At 34.4% G+C, this 16,002-nt stretch overlaps 1 protein-coding gene across 5 annotated transcripts in view; it reads left to right on the top strand.

Moving 5' to 3' along the window:
* The window catches only part of RTKN2 (rhotekin 2), a 72,460-nt gene that overhangs the window by 48,557 nt on the left and 7,901 nt on the right, over positions 1-16,002 (top strand). For all 5 annotated transcript variants that reach the window (XM_017542316.2, XM_017542317.2, XM_017542315.2 and 2 more), the window contains 3 exons: positions 2,583-2,689; positions 3,620-3,751; positions 15,283-15,448. In XM_017542316.2, the coding sequence (XP_017397805.1) occupies positions 2,583-2,689; positions 3,620-3,751; positions 15,283-15,448 (405 nt within the window). The remainder of the gene's footprint in view (positions 1-2,582; positions 2,690-3,619; positions 3,752-15,282; positions 15,449-16,002) is intronic.

Genomic DNA, 16,002 nt, shown 5'->3' with positions numbered 1-16,002 from the left:
GGACTAGTTCTTCAGTCATTTTTTTTACTTTCATGACCTTGGCATTTTACAAGAGTATAGCTGGTTATTTTGTAAAAGGTCCCTCTATCTGGGTTTGTCTCATGTTTTCTTGGAATAAGATTCAGGATATACTTCTCTGGCAGAAATATCACAGAAGTGATACTGCATTCTCATTGCATCCTATCAAGTGACATATCATTGATTCAGCCATTATTAATGATGTTTGCTTTGATCACTTGGTTGAGATGGTGTCTTCCAAACTTCTGTACTATGAAGTTACTCTTTTGTTTCCCCGTTTGTAATCAGTACATACTTTGTGGTTAGAGGAGAGTACCTTGAAAGTACTCTAGCCTGGGCAATATGGAAAAACACCATCCCTACAAAAAATACAAAAACTAGCTGGGAGTGGTGGAGCACACCTATGATCCCAGCTACTCTGGAGGGTGAAGTGGGAGATTGGTTGAGCTGGGGAAGACAAGGCTGCAGTGAGCCGAGATTGTGCCACTGCACTCCAGCCAGGGCAGCACAGTAAGACTGTCTCAAATAAGAAAGAAAGGAAGGAAGGAAGGTGATATAAGGAAGGAAAGAAAAAAAAGAAACTACTGTGTAAGCACAGTTAACCTTTGAGCAGCATGCAGGTTAGAGGTGCCATCCCCTATGCAGCCAAAAATCCACATATAACTTTTGACTCCTCCTAATAGACTAATAGAACTATTAATAGACTACTGTTGACCGGAAGCCTTACTGATAACATAAACAGTCAAGTAAAACATTATGTATGTTACATATATAAAATATACAAGATTCTTGTAATAAAGTAAGTTAAAGAAAAAATGTTATTAGGAAATGGTAAGAAGGAGGAAATATATTTACTATTAAGTGGAAGCAGATCATCAGAAAGGTCTGCATCCTCATCATCTTCACATTGAGAAGGAAGAAGAAGAGGAGTTGGTCTTGCTGTCTCAGAGGTGGCAGAGGTGGAAGAAAATCCATATGTAAGTGGACACATGTAGCTCAAACCCATGTTGTTCAAAGGTCAACTGTATAATATTTCTTACTAGACTTTCAATGTATTCCTTGCTTTATATCAGTATGGACTCATGTTTTTGCAGTGTATCATAATCTGTTAATATCATTGTTTTATGGTTCAAATTGTCCCCAATTTGGCCAATGAGAGTCCATTCGAGATGACCTCTATGTCTTTTTGACACATCCCCATCATTCTTTGAACACTTCCTTATGTATCAATATATTCAGTTCATCATGTACTTTTCCCCATCCCTGGAATTGGCCATTTTCCCAGGGAACCCTGGATGCCCTTCTCACTCAACTTAGGGCTCTGACATACTGCTGAGTTACCCCATGTGTAGATGGCTGCTTCACTGCTGTCAGACTCTGACTTCCAAGGCTAGGCTGCCCCTGAATATGGATACTCTGTTCTGCCTGGGTTCTGATACTTCACATCAAGCAGCCCCCACTTTCTCTGATTGGTCCCTGACTTCCCACAGCAGGCCATCTTCTGAGTAGAGGATCCCCTCGGGCTCTGATGTTCCACCTCAGGCTCCTCTTCCCAGGCATACCTCTTTTACCCTGCTTGCTCAAGACAGAGTCTCAAATCTAGGCTGCACCCCAGTGTCATCACTCTCTCAGCCCCTTGAGGCACTGATACTTCCTGCAGGCAGCCCCTCCTGCTCAACATTCTCATTCTGCCTGTCTCCACCATCCATTTCTAGCACACCATAGCTCCTTCTCCAGTCCTGGAACAGATGTTCATGTTGGGGGTGCTACCTAATGGCTTATGACTGAATTGTTCAGGAAGAGAAAGGGAAGAGAAAGGGTCAAAAATGTTGATTAAGTTATCTTATTCTCTGAAATAATGTGGTTTTTTTTTTTCCATTTTTGTTTTTTTGAGATGGAGTCTTGCTCTGTCGCCCAGGCTGGAGTGCAGTGGCACAGTCTCAGCTAACTGCCACCTCCGCCTCCCAGGCTCAAGCGATTCTCCTGCTTCAGCCTCCCGAGTAGCTGGGACTATAAGCATGCACCACCATGCCTGGCTAATTTTTGTATTTTTAGTAAAGACGAGGTTTCACTATATTGGCCAGGCTGATCTCGAACTCCTAACCTCAAGTGATCTGCCTGCCTTGGTGTTGCAAAGTGGAATAATGTTTTATTCCAAGGATCACCTTTTAATTATTATAATGAGAATCAGAGCAAAAAGTAGAATTCGATAAACATATTAGAATGTTTTTATGTTAAATGAGATCACTTATATTCTCTGAACAACTTTCATTGAATATTCAATTAAGATCAAACAAGAGACTAAACAGTTCATTTTTAATTCAGGTAATAGCATGCTATAAACTATCAGTTTAATATTATCCTGTCCTTTCTGTTCTCATATTTGATTTTCACACTAAATACGGCACCGGTATTTGAGTAGGATGACTCTTTACATAAAAGTAATTTTAAAATATGTTCTGTACTAAGCAAAACAAAATTGTAAAAAAAAATGTGTATAATGACCTTAAATAAACATATATTTGTAACTTGATTTTTTTTTTTTTTCTTTCTCCTTTAACTAGAGGAGTCTTCATTTTGGCTTCCCCTATATGGCAACATGTGCTGTCGACTAGTTGCCCAGCCAGCTTGTATGGCTGAGGATGCATTTGCAGGATTTCTTAATCAGCAGGTTAGAGGACTTTAAATATCCTAGAACAATTGTAGCTCCACTTTAAATCTTAGTATACTGGCAGTTGTTTCACCTTCTGATATTGAGAAGTATTGTTTTAAGTCTTTTTTTAAAAGTCAGTTTTCTAAATGTTATCAGATATAAACTGTAGGGGGTTCCAGGTGAAAAGAATGGCAAGGCAGGGAGGGATCTACAGCAATGTTGATGGCTAAGGCGCTACCTCTCCATGCTCCTCTGCTTCATTAATAGCAGCAACAGGATCATCAGCAACAGAGGAATCCTTATGGAAACTGATGAGGGCTGCTCAGCACCTTTCACATAAAGGTCTTTCTGGCAGACAGCGTTTGGCACGGTTTAGGACTCAGAGCTTCCAAAGCTGCCTCTGTGCCACCTACTCCTGATTTATTTATAACCATAGTTATTTATATTCAGTAAATAATTAATTGTGAGCTTCAATGAATCAATAGCTTTTTCTAAAAGATTCCATTAGGAGGAAAGAAAATTTGCATTCTTACAGGGTAGTTGACGTTTTCTGATGCTCTGAGAGCAGTAGGGAAAATAATATTTTGAACATATAGATATTTTCCTGAGTCATTTAATGAATTGCTATAGAATTCTACGCACTAATTTTTAATTGACTAGCTTTTCTAAAACAGCATTAATCTGTGGTTTTATGTGTGTAAAAGCTAGGTGGTAATCATTGCCTCCATTTCACTTAATGCCTTTAAGAATTCCAAACTTTTCTTCTCTGATATTAACATATTCTTGGATTTGGGGCAATTAACCTTTTGTATAGCAAATTAATGGATAATTTCATCACATTAAAAAAATTCTAAATAACTAATTTAACCTTGATGAGTATTTTGATGAGTTTAGAGTTAAGGTGCTAATAATTTAAAATTGATAGTCTCTTGATTTTTTTTTCCCCAGCAAACGATAGAAGGTCTGATTAGTTGGAGAAGGCTGTATTGTGTTTTGCGAGGAGGTAAACTCTATTGTTTTTACAGTCCAGAGGAAATTGAAGCTAAAGTGGAACCAGCTTTGATAGTACCCATTAACAAGGTAAAGGAAATGCTATTTTGAAAAAAAAGATACATCTTAGGAAGTTTGTTTTTGTCTGTGCCGTTTACGTTGTTGATGCCTTATAAAGAAAAGAGAAGCACTGGTAAAAACAGGTTAGTTCATAAATATGATTTAATCTGTTTCTATTACAGAGCTTATCTGTTATAAGAAATAGTGTATATTTCCTAAGAAAATATAGTAATGGACATCTATACCAGTAAATGGGTTTTAAAGCAGAGAATGTAACTCTACATTAACAGTACATTTAAGTTTTTCATGAATTTATTTGAGGTTAAACATAAATTGTTAGCTCATGTTATAGTGGTGCTCTTTCTAGTTAATATTCAAATGAAGCCATAAAAAGACCTTCTTGACTGTACTTTCTGATTTCTTATGGGATTGTTGGGCAATTGTCCAATCTGTCAGAACAGAAAAGCCTGCCAGTCCATTTAGAATAGTTGACTGCTTATACTGCATTTAAAATGTAGTACCACACCACATAGAGAATTTGTCAAGTTATATATACTGGTTTGAAACAAAGAAGACTATTGAAATCTAGCTACAATTTTTTCATCTAAAATCCTGTAGGAAAACTTTTCAGTATAAGGCATACTTAGTTTCTTCTACTTCATGGTCTTAAATTTAACTTTGTCTATTATTTAAGTCTAGTGTTGATTAGAGGATTTTTCTTTCCTCATTTTTTAGAGCATTCCTACTCTAGAAAAATGGCATTTCTAGACCAAAATGTCATTGTTTTTGCCTGTGGACTGCCCCTAATTATTTCTAGTTGTTCTACTGTGCTTGTTTTTGGAGTGGTTGAAGTGTGTGATAAAACAAGAGCCATCACATTTGTTCTCCTTGTCTTTGAAATTATCCTTTAAAGAAGAATGTAAAGTTGTATGGCCTTTTATATAATAGCTGTATTCCTGAAAACCTGTGGGTACCAGTCTACTAATCTATAAAGACTTAAGTTTAGTTTCATGATCTTTTCTAATAACATTTTTGTCTATTTCTATTCCACTTTTAGAAATTACACTGTGTTTTACCTACAGGAAGTCTTTTAGTGAGACCTTTTATTATATTATTAAATTCACCTAATTTAACTGTTTTAATTGTCACTCTTGAATAAGGACATAATATCTCAGTATTATATTGAATCTATTTTGGCTTAGAAAGTTAGGTTTTTGAAATACATAGTTTTATTAATGAAAAATTGACATGCTTTTTTTCATTACTTGCCAACTTTTTGTTCGGTTTATGCAGTGTTGTCTTTCTGCCATTTTTTCACACTTTAGTCTTTTGAAAATTTCAGATGGAAAAATTGAAACAGAATAATGAACACCTGTATACCGTTCATCTAGACTCTCAGCTGTTGTTAACATTTTGCCACATTTACTTTCTCTCTAGTTAAAATTTTTTTCTGAACCATTTTAAAATCAGTTGCAAACAACATAACATTTCTTTTTTGGATATGTTAGCATGTTTCTTCTAAAACCAAGGACATTTATTCATAACCATAATATTACTGTCACACTCAAAAAGTTTATTGTTGATAAAATATTATCTAACATACAGAACAAATTGCTCTAATTTTCCCAAAAATATTTTTCTAATTTTTATTTATTGTTTGATCCAGGACCTTATCAAGGATCATGTACTGCATCTGATCAGCATTTCATTTTATTGTTTTCATCTAAATTATGCCCTTTACCTCCTGCCTTTATTTATTTATGTCTTTCATTACATTGGCTTTTTTTTTTAAGTCCAAGAGAATTTTAAAAGTTTTCTTCTTAGAATTTCTCCAAATCTATATGTAGCTAATTATTTCACTAGTTTCAGCTTCAATAATTGTGGTAAAAGTTCTTTGTATATGATTATGTCTAATTTGGTTTTTACTAAATAGCTAAGGAGTAAAAATGAAATCCTACTAATTATTTTCTTGTATGTTGTACCATAGAATATTCAGAGTCATAAAATAAATTAAGATGTAATCTAAACAAATGATATTTTTAAAGTCATTTGTTTTATTTGAAGAGTCTTGAAGGAATTTAACTCACCTTATTGCAGCCCTTCAAGGTAGGCAAAGCAGGTGTGGCAGCCCTGTTTTACAGGTGTATAATTTGTTTTACAAGTGAAGAAATAGACTCAGAGATCAGATAGAACTTTCCAAACTAGTAAGGAAAATTATATGGCTCACCCTTTTCCTAATGGGTAGGAAAAAATAGACAAAAATTTATGTACTGTTTTTGCTTTTTCCTCATAGGTGTACTGCTAGACTAGATTTGGAAGGCAAAATTAGACTTTTTCCTCTCTTTGTAACACTGTAAATCAATTTTGAAAGTTTAAAAGTAGCTATAAAATGAGGTTCTGAGCATGAAGCCACAGTAGACTTATAGGTGATGGCTTAGGCATATATGTGGAAACTTAATTTAAGAGAACATTTATAATAAAACTCTGTTTTTGTAGTCAGTGTGTCAGTTATTTTCTGTCTGATGACAAGGGTCTAATTCCAGAAAAGTGGTGACAATGTTTATATGGCCTGACTGAATTGACCTTTTTTAATTGATTTACTTTTTCTTGTGGTAATAAAGGCTGATAGCCAGGTGACTAATGAGATTTTGTAGTTAATCAGTGCTATTGTTAAGATGACCGAAATCAGAAGACTTAAAAATTCCAATGGTTGTTCCAATTAGCCATTACATATCACAGGGAAATTATTAATGTAGTAATTTGTATAGATTTAGCCTTATACTTGGAGACAATGTGAGCTACATTTGACCTTGAGGACTGATGACTTAATTATCTCTTCCATTGAACCTGACTTCTGTTTAAAGTACAGAAGAACACTTTAAAATTAGAGCATGAAATAAGACTTAAGGTTGGAAAGATACATTTATTATTATTACATAAGATAAATATAATTTAATTGTTAATCTCAAAGACGAAACTGATGACAAAGTCTTCTGTTTTCCAGCTTTGCAATATTGCTGTCTTCATTTTCTCCAGTGTTGATTTCCTGTGTTTTTCTCCATAGAAGCTTTTCTCTTTGTAGTTCTTTCTTCTACCTCAGGCTTCCTTTGAACTTTTCCATTCACCTGAAAACTTCCCACTTAATAGTGAATATCACAAATGTCACTAATCTCCTTATTCACATATATCAAGCACTATCATAGTCAAGACATATTTTTGTTACTTCCTAAAACATGACTGTTACATAATTATTTTTCCTTTTAAAGTAATTTTTGTCAACTTACAGAATGATTGAAATGTACAGAAAAGTTGAAAAAAAAAACTAAACTGATGGCCCATATATGTATTACCTAGATTTAGCAGTTAACATTTTGCCATATTTTTATTATCTCTTTGCTTAAATCTATATTTTTTGATCACCCATTTGAACATAAGACTTGGGTATTACGATACTTCATTCCTGAATACTTCAACGTGTAACTCCTATTAATAAAAATAGGGACCTTTCATATACATGCGTAATCATACTACCATTATCACAGCTAAGAAAATACTTTTCTTATGTCATCTAATATTCAGTCCATATTCAGATTTCCGTGTTTTCCCAAAATGGCCTTTTAGATCGGGTCTTCAGTCCAGGATTATTCAGGGATTATGCATCCTCTATAATTCTTCTAAATTGTAAATGAGATCTAGAGGCTTGATTGTATTTATGTAAAACATTTTTATTAGAATATTTTATGGTTGATGACAGACAAGTACTTTATAGAGCCTCTGGTTGGGAGGCTCATGAAGTCAGGTTGTCGTCACTACTGGTGATGCCCTGTCTCCAACATAAAGCAATCTTTTCTCTTTACGATTAGCAAGTAGTCAGTGAGGAGACACTTTGGCACTGTGTGATGGTCTTTGTTTTCTAACAGTCTTTCACATAATGGTTTTAGGCACCTGTGATTGTCTTTGCCTAAATCAGTTATTACACAGGAGATTTTAGGCGAATTTCTCATACTTCTTTTCTTCTATGCATGCCCTTCCTTTTGGCATTCTTTTTGTAAAGAAGTTTTTCTTATCAACTAGGGATGAATTATAGTCTCTTGTGAAAAGGCAGGATAAATACTTAATATCTTAATTGCCAATTTTCAGAATAGGAAGTTGGTGTTATGTATTGGTATTGCATTGGTATTGGTAATATATATTGGAGTTGATGTTACCTCCTCCAGGGTTAGCAGACGAGTGTTATCTTCCTCCCTGCTCTACCTTCACTGTCTGATATAGTGATAAATTTATAGGTTTATATCTATTCAGTGTTTTACTTGGTTTTTAAATCTAAGGTAGATGTTTTGATTGTTTTTCTTACCTTGCAGATTTGTAAGGGAGAAATACTATTAGTGTTTTCTTTTTGGTTTTTTGTTTGTTTGAGACAGGATCTGGCCCTGTCACCCAGGCTGGAGTGCAATGGTGCCATCACAGCTCACTGCAGCCTCCACCTCCTGGACACAAGCGATCCTCCCGAGTAGCTGGGACTGCAGGTGCATGCCACCACACCCGCCTAAGTTTTGTATTTATTGTAGAGACAGGGTTTCACCATGTTACCCAGGCTGGTCTCAAACTCCTGGGCTCAAGTAATCTGCCTGCCTTAGCCTCCCAAAGTGTTGGGATTACAGGTATTAGCCACCAGACCCATCTTATTAGTGTATTCTTTTTTTACTTTTTAAAAATTTATTTATTTATTTTTGAGATGGAGTCTCACTCTGTTGCCCAGGCTGGAGTACAGTGGCGTGATCTTGGCTCACTGCAACCTCTGCCCCCCGGGTTCAAGCTATTCTCCTGCCTCAGCCTCCCAAGTAGCTGGAATCACAGGCACCCACCATCACATCCAGCTAATTTTTGTATTTTTAGTAGAAACGGAGTTTCACCATGTTGTCTAGGGTGGTCTTTAACAGTGTATTCTTAAATAAACAAAGGATCTTTGATAAATGCCAGTTTGGTATTTTCTGATGCAGCAGGTAAAGACCAAATAAAATAAGAATAGTGTTTCTCTTTTAGTTTTTAGTAGATTTCTAATGGTGGGTCTCTAAGATCTTTAAACTTGATAATGTTAAACATTAAATACAAATCAGAGTTTTTTGTCTTTTGATCATCTTTCTTCTTTTCTAATGATTTAGAAAATAATTTTTCTTAATGCTACTTTTAAAATTATTTGAAAACATAAATTTCACAGTTGCTAAGGTATATAAATAATAGTTGTGTTATTTAGATCACAGGCTCTGTTCTCAAGCTATAATCCTTGTCCTTCTAAATGGCATTTTCTGTAAGGCTAAGTTGGTTCATTAATTTTCATAGGGAGCTGTGGAAATAGTCACATTAAGGGAAGAAAAGCCTAAAAACTATTCCCCTCCCATTTTCAATCCAAATTTGAAAGGGTGATTTACTTCAAAGCGATTGCTTCAAATTCAAAAAACTTCACCATGAATGTTATTGAGCAAGACATTCTCAATAACAGGTACTTAACTAAATATTCTACACATTATAGAAAGCATTTTGTTAGCCAAAGCTTTATCCATTGTCAATAGGGTGGGGAATGGGATGGTTACAAAAGAGTGTGAGTCTTTGAGATCAAGTCTTTTCTTGTTTTAAATATTATATACATACATCATTCATTTTAATAAAATCTGTTTTAAACAAGTCAATGACACTACTTAGTGTAGTAGACCTTGGTTAAATTGTTTTGAAAATACTTTTATATTTATCATAGACCCTAGAAAGCAAAATTATTATGAAGCACATGTGATTTTAATCCAATTATGTTAGTTTTCTTAATATCTAATCTTATCAACTCTTCAGATTTTTAAAATATAGTCAAAATAATTTTTCAAACATTTTCCTAATAGGAGTTTACATCTGATTTAATTAATATAAATTTAAAATAATTTTATTAAACTGATGCTAATTATACCTCATGGTTGGTTTAACTTATAGCTACTATGCATTACATATTTCAGGCATTCCTTGTCATATATATAAAGGTATCCTTTTAGTCACTAGAATATATATAAAGTCTAAGGCTTGTTTTTAGCATCAACATTTTGTCTTCATTCCTGATTAACAGGGCTTCAGACAGAGCACTGTTCAAAGAACTCATTTATTTTTACAGCATGTTTGTAAGGAAGGTGTGAAATATCTGCATTATAGACAAAGAGGCATTAATAGACTGACTTTGGTTTTTATGTTTGTATTTTTTAATTGTTTTCTTTGGAAAAAATTTAAGGTAATTTATACATAGAATAGTATAAATGAACCCATTTGTACTCTCACACATTGCTCCCACATTAGATATATTTTGAAGCAAATCCTAAAGACCGTATCATTTTACTTGTAAATATTCCTGTTGTCACACTTAAGAAAATTTATGGTTTTATATGTAAGTGGTCATATGTAGATATAGTTGTATGTAGTTAATATGTCATCAAAAATCCAGGCAGTTTTTAAAATCCCCAGTCTCAATTTTTGTAACAGTTTTTTGAATTAGGATCCAGATAAGGGCCACATATTATGGTTGATTGATTAGGTCTTTCAGGTGTCTTTAGAAGAGACTTGACGTTGGTGGAAGTGTAAATTATTTCAGCCATTTTGAAAGACAGTGTGTCAATTCCTCAAAGACCTAAAGACAGAAATATCATTCAACCCAGCAATCCCATTACTGGGTATATACCCAAAGGAGTATAAAATCATTCTATTATAAAGACACATGCATGCATATTTTCATTGCAGCACTATTCACAATAGCAAAGACATGGAATCAACCTAAATGCCCATCAACGGTGGACTGGATAAAGAAAATGTGGTACACAGACACCATGAAATATTCTGCAGCTACAAAAATGAACTAGATCGTGACCTTTTCGGGGACATAGATGGAGCTGGAGGCCATTCTCCTTAGCAAACTAACACAGGAACAGAAAACCAAATACCACATGTTCTTACTTATAAGTGGGAGCTAAATGATGAGAACATATGGACGTAGAGGGGAATGACACACTCTGAGGCCTGTTGGAGAGTGGAGGGTGGGAGGAGAGAGAAGATCAGGAAAAATAACTAATGAGTACTACTAGGCTTAATATCTGGGTGATTAAATAATTTTTACAAACAGACCCCATGACACAAGTTTACCTATGCAACAAACCTGCACTTGTACCCCTGAACTCAAGAGTTTAATAATAATAATAATAATAATATTTTGGCTTATGCTCACACCTCAGACTGCCCACTTCTCACACACACACAAACACACCCACCCATACACAATTTATTTACTGAAGAAATTGGTCTTTTATCATAGTCTGGTTTTTCATAGTTTGGATTTTTCTAGTTGCATCCCTGGGTTGCCTTTTTTCTTTCTTTTTTTCTTGTTTCTGTTTTTTTGTTTTGAGAATGAGTTTCACTCTTGTTGCCCAGGCTAGAATGCAATGGCACAATCTCAGCGCAATCTCTGCTCACTGCAACCTCCACCTCCCAGGTTCAAGTGATTCTCAAGTCTCAGCCTCCCAAGTAGCTGGGATTACAGGTATGCGCCACCAAGCCCAGCTAATTTTGTATTTTTAGTAGAGATGGGGTTTCTCCATGTTGGTCAGGCTGGTCTCGAACTCCCAACCTCAGGTGATCTGCCCGCCTTGGCCTCCCAAAGTGCGGGGATTACAGACATGAGCCACCACGCCCAGCCTGCCTTTTTTCTTATATTTTTGGATCATATTCAGGTTTGTTGGTTGGTTAGTAAGAATACATTTTAGGATGGGTCCTATACTTTCATCAAGAAGCATATCATATATCTAGTTCTTCCACTCAACAACCACTGATGACCATTGTTTAGATCCTTTATTTTATTAAAGATTGTAAATCGGTAGTATTTTTACATTTTTTTATGGCTGGAATCCCTCTACTTCATCAGCCATTTGGTTACCCTGAAGTACAATTCATACAGGGAAGACAGGAATAAGTACTTTTTTTTTTTTTTTTCTATTTATATGTCAGTTACCAAAACAATAAGATAGTTTCCTACCATCTTTCACAGGTGACCAATGAGTTAGTTTTTAAATATCATTATGAATTTTTGGATTTAAAGACGTGTCATGTATCTGTTCATTGCTGTTGCTATTCTAATCGACGTTCTAATTGTCCGACATTTGACTAGTAAAAGCCTCTTCTAGTTGACTCTTGAGTCCTTTTGGCATAACCCTAGGAATCTTAGATTTCTGACAGGACAAGATGTTCCAGAATAATCTTATACGTTTTGTGGCCCAAGCCCAGAGTCAGCCATTTCTCCAAAAAGCTATGATTCTTCTTTGTAGGAAAGAGCACATAGAGACCATAGTCTGGGTATATTTTTTAAGGTTGTATAGAAAAGTAAGATAAATAATTTATAAATCTAGTCCTGACCTAGTAATTTTTCATTTACATGAAAATGAAGAGGAGGAAGTACAATTTTAATTCAAAACAATAATTTTAAAAAACCTAAATGAAGCTTTTCTGTGACTTTAGAGTTTGTTTCATTACAAAATTGACTTCCCAGATTATATTTTTATTGATTTCATTTGGCATTCTCTAGGTAACACCACCATCTCATGCAGTGAAAAATTGCAGATTGACAAAAAGCAAAGCCAGCTACAGATTAACATTTCACAGTGAATAATCTCAAGTCTATTTACATATCATGAAAAGTTAACTATAAAACCTCCTAGATCAGTTGAAGTTTTGAGATTAGCAAAAACAAAACCGGAAATGCTGGGCTTAATAGAATACTTCTCACAGAACATGTTTCCTCACAAAGAGTTGGATTGGAGATTATTTTTAGGATCTGTGTCTATCAATACAAAACTTTTAAATCATTATTTGAGTTCTTCTTTTCCTATTTCAATTGTTTATATTTTAAAATATTTTTTAGCTGTTTACTGAGTAAGGCAGTATTTTAGTTGGCAGAAATAGTCGGAGGGGGGAGGCAGAGAATTACCAGGTTCCTTGTTTTCATACCCTAAGAGGAGATACTTCCCTTATATAAACACAGAAGCCCATAATGATAACAGTCCTGAAATTCACCTTAGTGTTTTCTAATCACTTCCTTTTTTGAGAAGTGAAGACCTGAGCACTATTTTTGATATTTTCCCACACTGAAAAACAGCTTGCATGAACTTCCTGACACTCTGAGAAACTTTACTTGTGCTATTCACTTTTTCTTTGACACGCAATTTTGTGGTTAAAAGTTTTCTGTTAAATTTTTTTGGATGATAGCATGTAGAATTTAATTCAAATTCTGTATTTCATTTGCACCTTTTAAAAACCTCTTATGTTTTAAAAATGTAGTGGTATTTATGGCTACCAGAATTAATGGAGTATATACAGTAGTATTTATATATTTTTGTATTATATTCTCTTAGAAGGATATAAATGATTCAGTTCATCAGATTTTCTATGTAGTGGTTTCATTTGAAATGATGCCTTGGTAAAAATACCCAAATTCATCTATAAAAATCAGATTTCCCTTATTTAAAAATTGAATCCATAAAGTTGTCAGAAATGTTTATTAAAATGGAATTGGTAGAGAGAAGCACAATTTCAGTAACAAGAATGCTTTTTATTTTCTTTTGTAACATTAACAATAGAGGGTTTTTTCCCCACTATGATTTAACCTTTGCCTAGTCTAATAGAGTAGCATATCAAAGAGTTTCAGTCATTCTCTGCTAGTGATAATAAGCTTTATATTTATTGTGGATGATTAGGTGCATCCCTGAGGTCCAAGGATACCATTTAGGGCAGCATTTGTTACATAATACAGATAATTACTTAAAAGAGTTAATTCACAAAGTTTATTACCAAGATATAGAAGTGTAAAAAGACTCCATTATGATAAAATGAAGATACTGGGTATAAGTCCCGTTACAGTCCTCTAAAGGCACATTCCTAGAGTTCTAGGATAGAAGTATCTCTAAGTGGCAGGATAGACTATCTCTAAGATGGTTAACAATCATTCCATTTTGTGATACTCTAAAGGTTCAAAGCTACATTGCTACTTTATACAATGTACATTTTTCCCCTGTGGTTTTGAATAAGAATTTATTCCTTCAGAAAAGAATTCCTTTTTTAGTATTTATGGTGTTCACCTGCCTGTATTTATCCATTTTTCAGGGAATGGATAGCTTTTATTCCTAACCCTGCTACTTCTGTAATAACTACATAATATCCACAGTATATATATATAGGTTTTGATGTGTGACTATATAGTCTCTTCACCCTTTACTCAGTGAAGAATTTCTTTCTTTCTTTTCTTAATTAACTTTTAATACTACCAGCCAGAATATTCTTGTCACACATTACAGCAGGCTTAACCATGATTCTCTTGAACCACTATGTACAGTGCAGTAGCCACCATCCTGTAGTGACTGTTAGACACTTAACAATTTGGTTGGTCCAGATCAAGATGTGCTGTAAGTGTAAAATAGAAACTGGATTTTGAAGGCTTAGTATGAAACCCTTTAACATATTTTGGATATGTTCCTGGACAAGCTGAGTTACATGAAATACATTTTTTAATTAATTTCAGCAGTTTCTTTTTAGAAAATTTTCTATTACATATGTGGCTCACATCGTATTTATACCGGACAGTACTTCCCTAGAATAGTGTAAAGAAATCATTCTGTAGGCATCAAATCTCTATCTTTGTGTAATAGTTCTAATACAGACTTTATCCCCCACTATTCCTTGGTCAAAACCACATGTAGTTGCTAGCTTACTATGGGGCATGGTTGTGTCTGTGTGACTTGAGAATATACTTCACAGAATCTTCTAAGTGTAGAATCAATAAGTGTCATCACAATAGTGTACATAGTATCACTCAGAAAAAAGGTTTAGACTGTAAGTGTGAATGAAACCATTGTCTTTGTTGCAGTGTTGCTCCTCGTACTTTAAAAATAATTTTATCATTATAAGGATTGTATTACTTTATTGATCTTTATGAACTTTGTAAATGAATGTTATATACAAAATAAATGTTAATGAAGAAAACTTAACTGTTTTGCTTCAGTAAACACTAAGTTATGGTTTTACTGCTTTAACTGATAGCACTAGATATTATGCATGAATATTAGAATAAGAAACATACTTTACTGATTCTGTTTTATTAGTTTGAAATATAGTTAGCATATAATCCACATTACAGTTATGACATGCTGTACTTGTTTTATTGGAAATTTTAAGATGTATAGAAAAGACAGCAAACTTCTACTTAGATCAAAACAGGGGTTATGTTTTAATCTCATATAATTTAGCATAAGTGCTATATATAGCACACTTAAAAACATTCAGTTTTTTAATATAAAGCATTCTTTTTTAAAAAACTTCTAGATTGAAATTTGAATATAAAAAATTCTCAAAATTAGATGTTTTAAATTTCAAATGATCAGTAATAAGATTATGGTTATATCAGATATAAATATGGCAGCTAAGCAGTGAAACATTTGTTTGATCATTGCAGAAATTTTCTGATGCAAAACCCCAATTTTTTTCTTAATTTTTAGGAAACCAGAATCCGGGCAATGGATAAGGATGCCAATAAAAGAATCCATAATTTCTCTGTCATCAATCCTGTTCCTGGACAAGCTATAACTCAGATTTTTGCAGTTGACAATAGAGAAGATCTTCAGAAGTGGATGGAAGCCTTCTGGCAGCATTTCTTTGATCTTAGTAAATAGATACTTGGATTTTGTAGTTGTATATTCATGTAGCCTGAAAGGATATGCACAGCAATCTTAAAATTATAATCTTATAATTTGTAGCAAGAATTTTTTATGTTCTTGAAAAAGTGGTAGTATATCATCAATGCACTGATGTTTTTTTCTCTCAGTCTCTTTCCAGTGGCTGACTGACTATTGTGTAGTATACGTTTCGATTCTAGCAACTCTACTTCCTGCTTTTTGAAGTTCCTTTGGTCACTAAAACAACCAGACCATATTCTCTCAAAATGTTAGGATTTAACTGTTGAAGGCAATGTGTTTGATCTAACAGATAAGAAGCCATTTGAGGCCAGGCACGCTGGATCATGAGGTCAGAAAATCAAGACCTTCCTGGCCAACATGGTGCAACCCCATCTCTACTAAAAATAGAAAAATTAGCTGGGCGTGGAGGTACATGCCTGTAATCCCAGCTACTTGGGAGGCTGAGGCAGGAGAATTGCTTGAACCAGGGAGTCAGAGGTTGCAGTAGGCCGAGATTGTGCCACTGCACTCCAGCCTGGGGAC

This window comes from Cebus imitator, unplaced genomic scaffold, assembly GCF_001604975.1.
Source record: "Cebus imitator isolate Cc_AM_T3 unplaced genomic scaffold, Cebus_imitator-1.0 Scaffold142, whole genome shotgun sequence".
Taxonomy (NCBI): Eukaryota; Metazoa; Chordata; class Mammalia; order Primates; family Cebidae; genus Cebus; species Cebus imitator.
The sequence above is the reverse complement of the archived record's forward strand: the minus strand, read 5'-3'. Positions and strand labels throughout refer to the sequence as shown.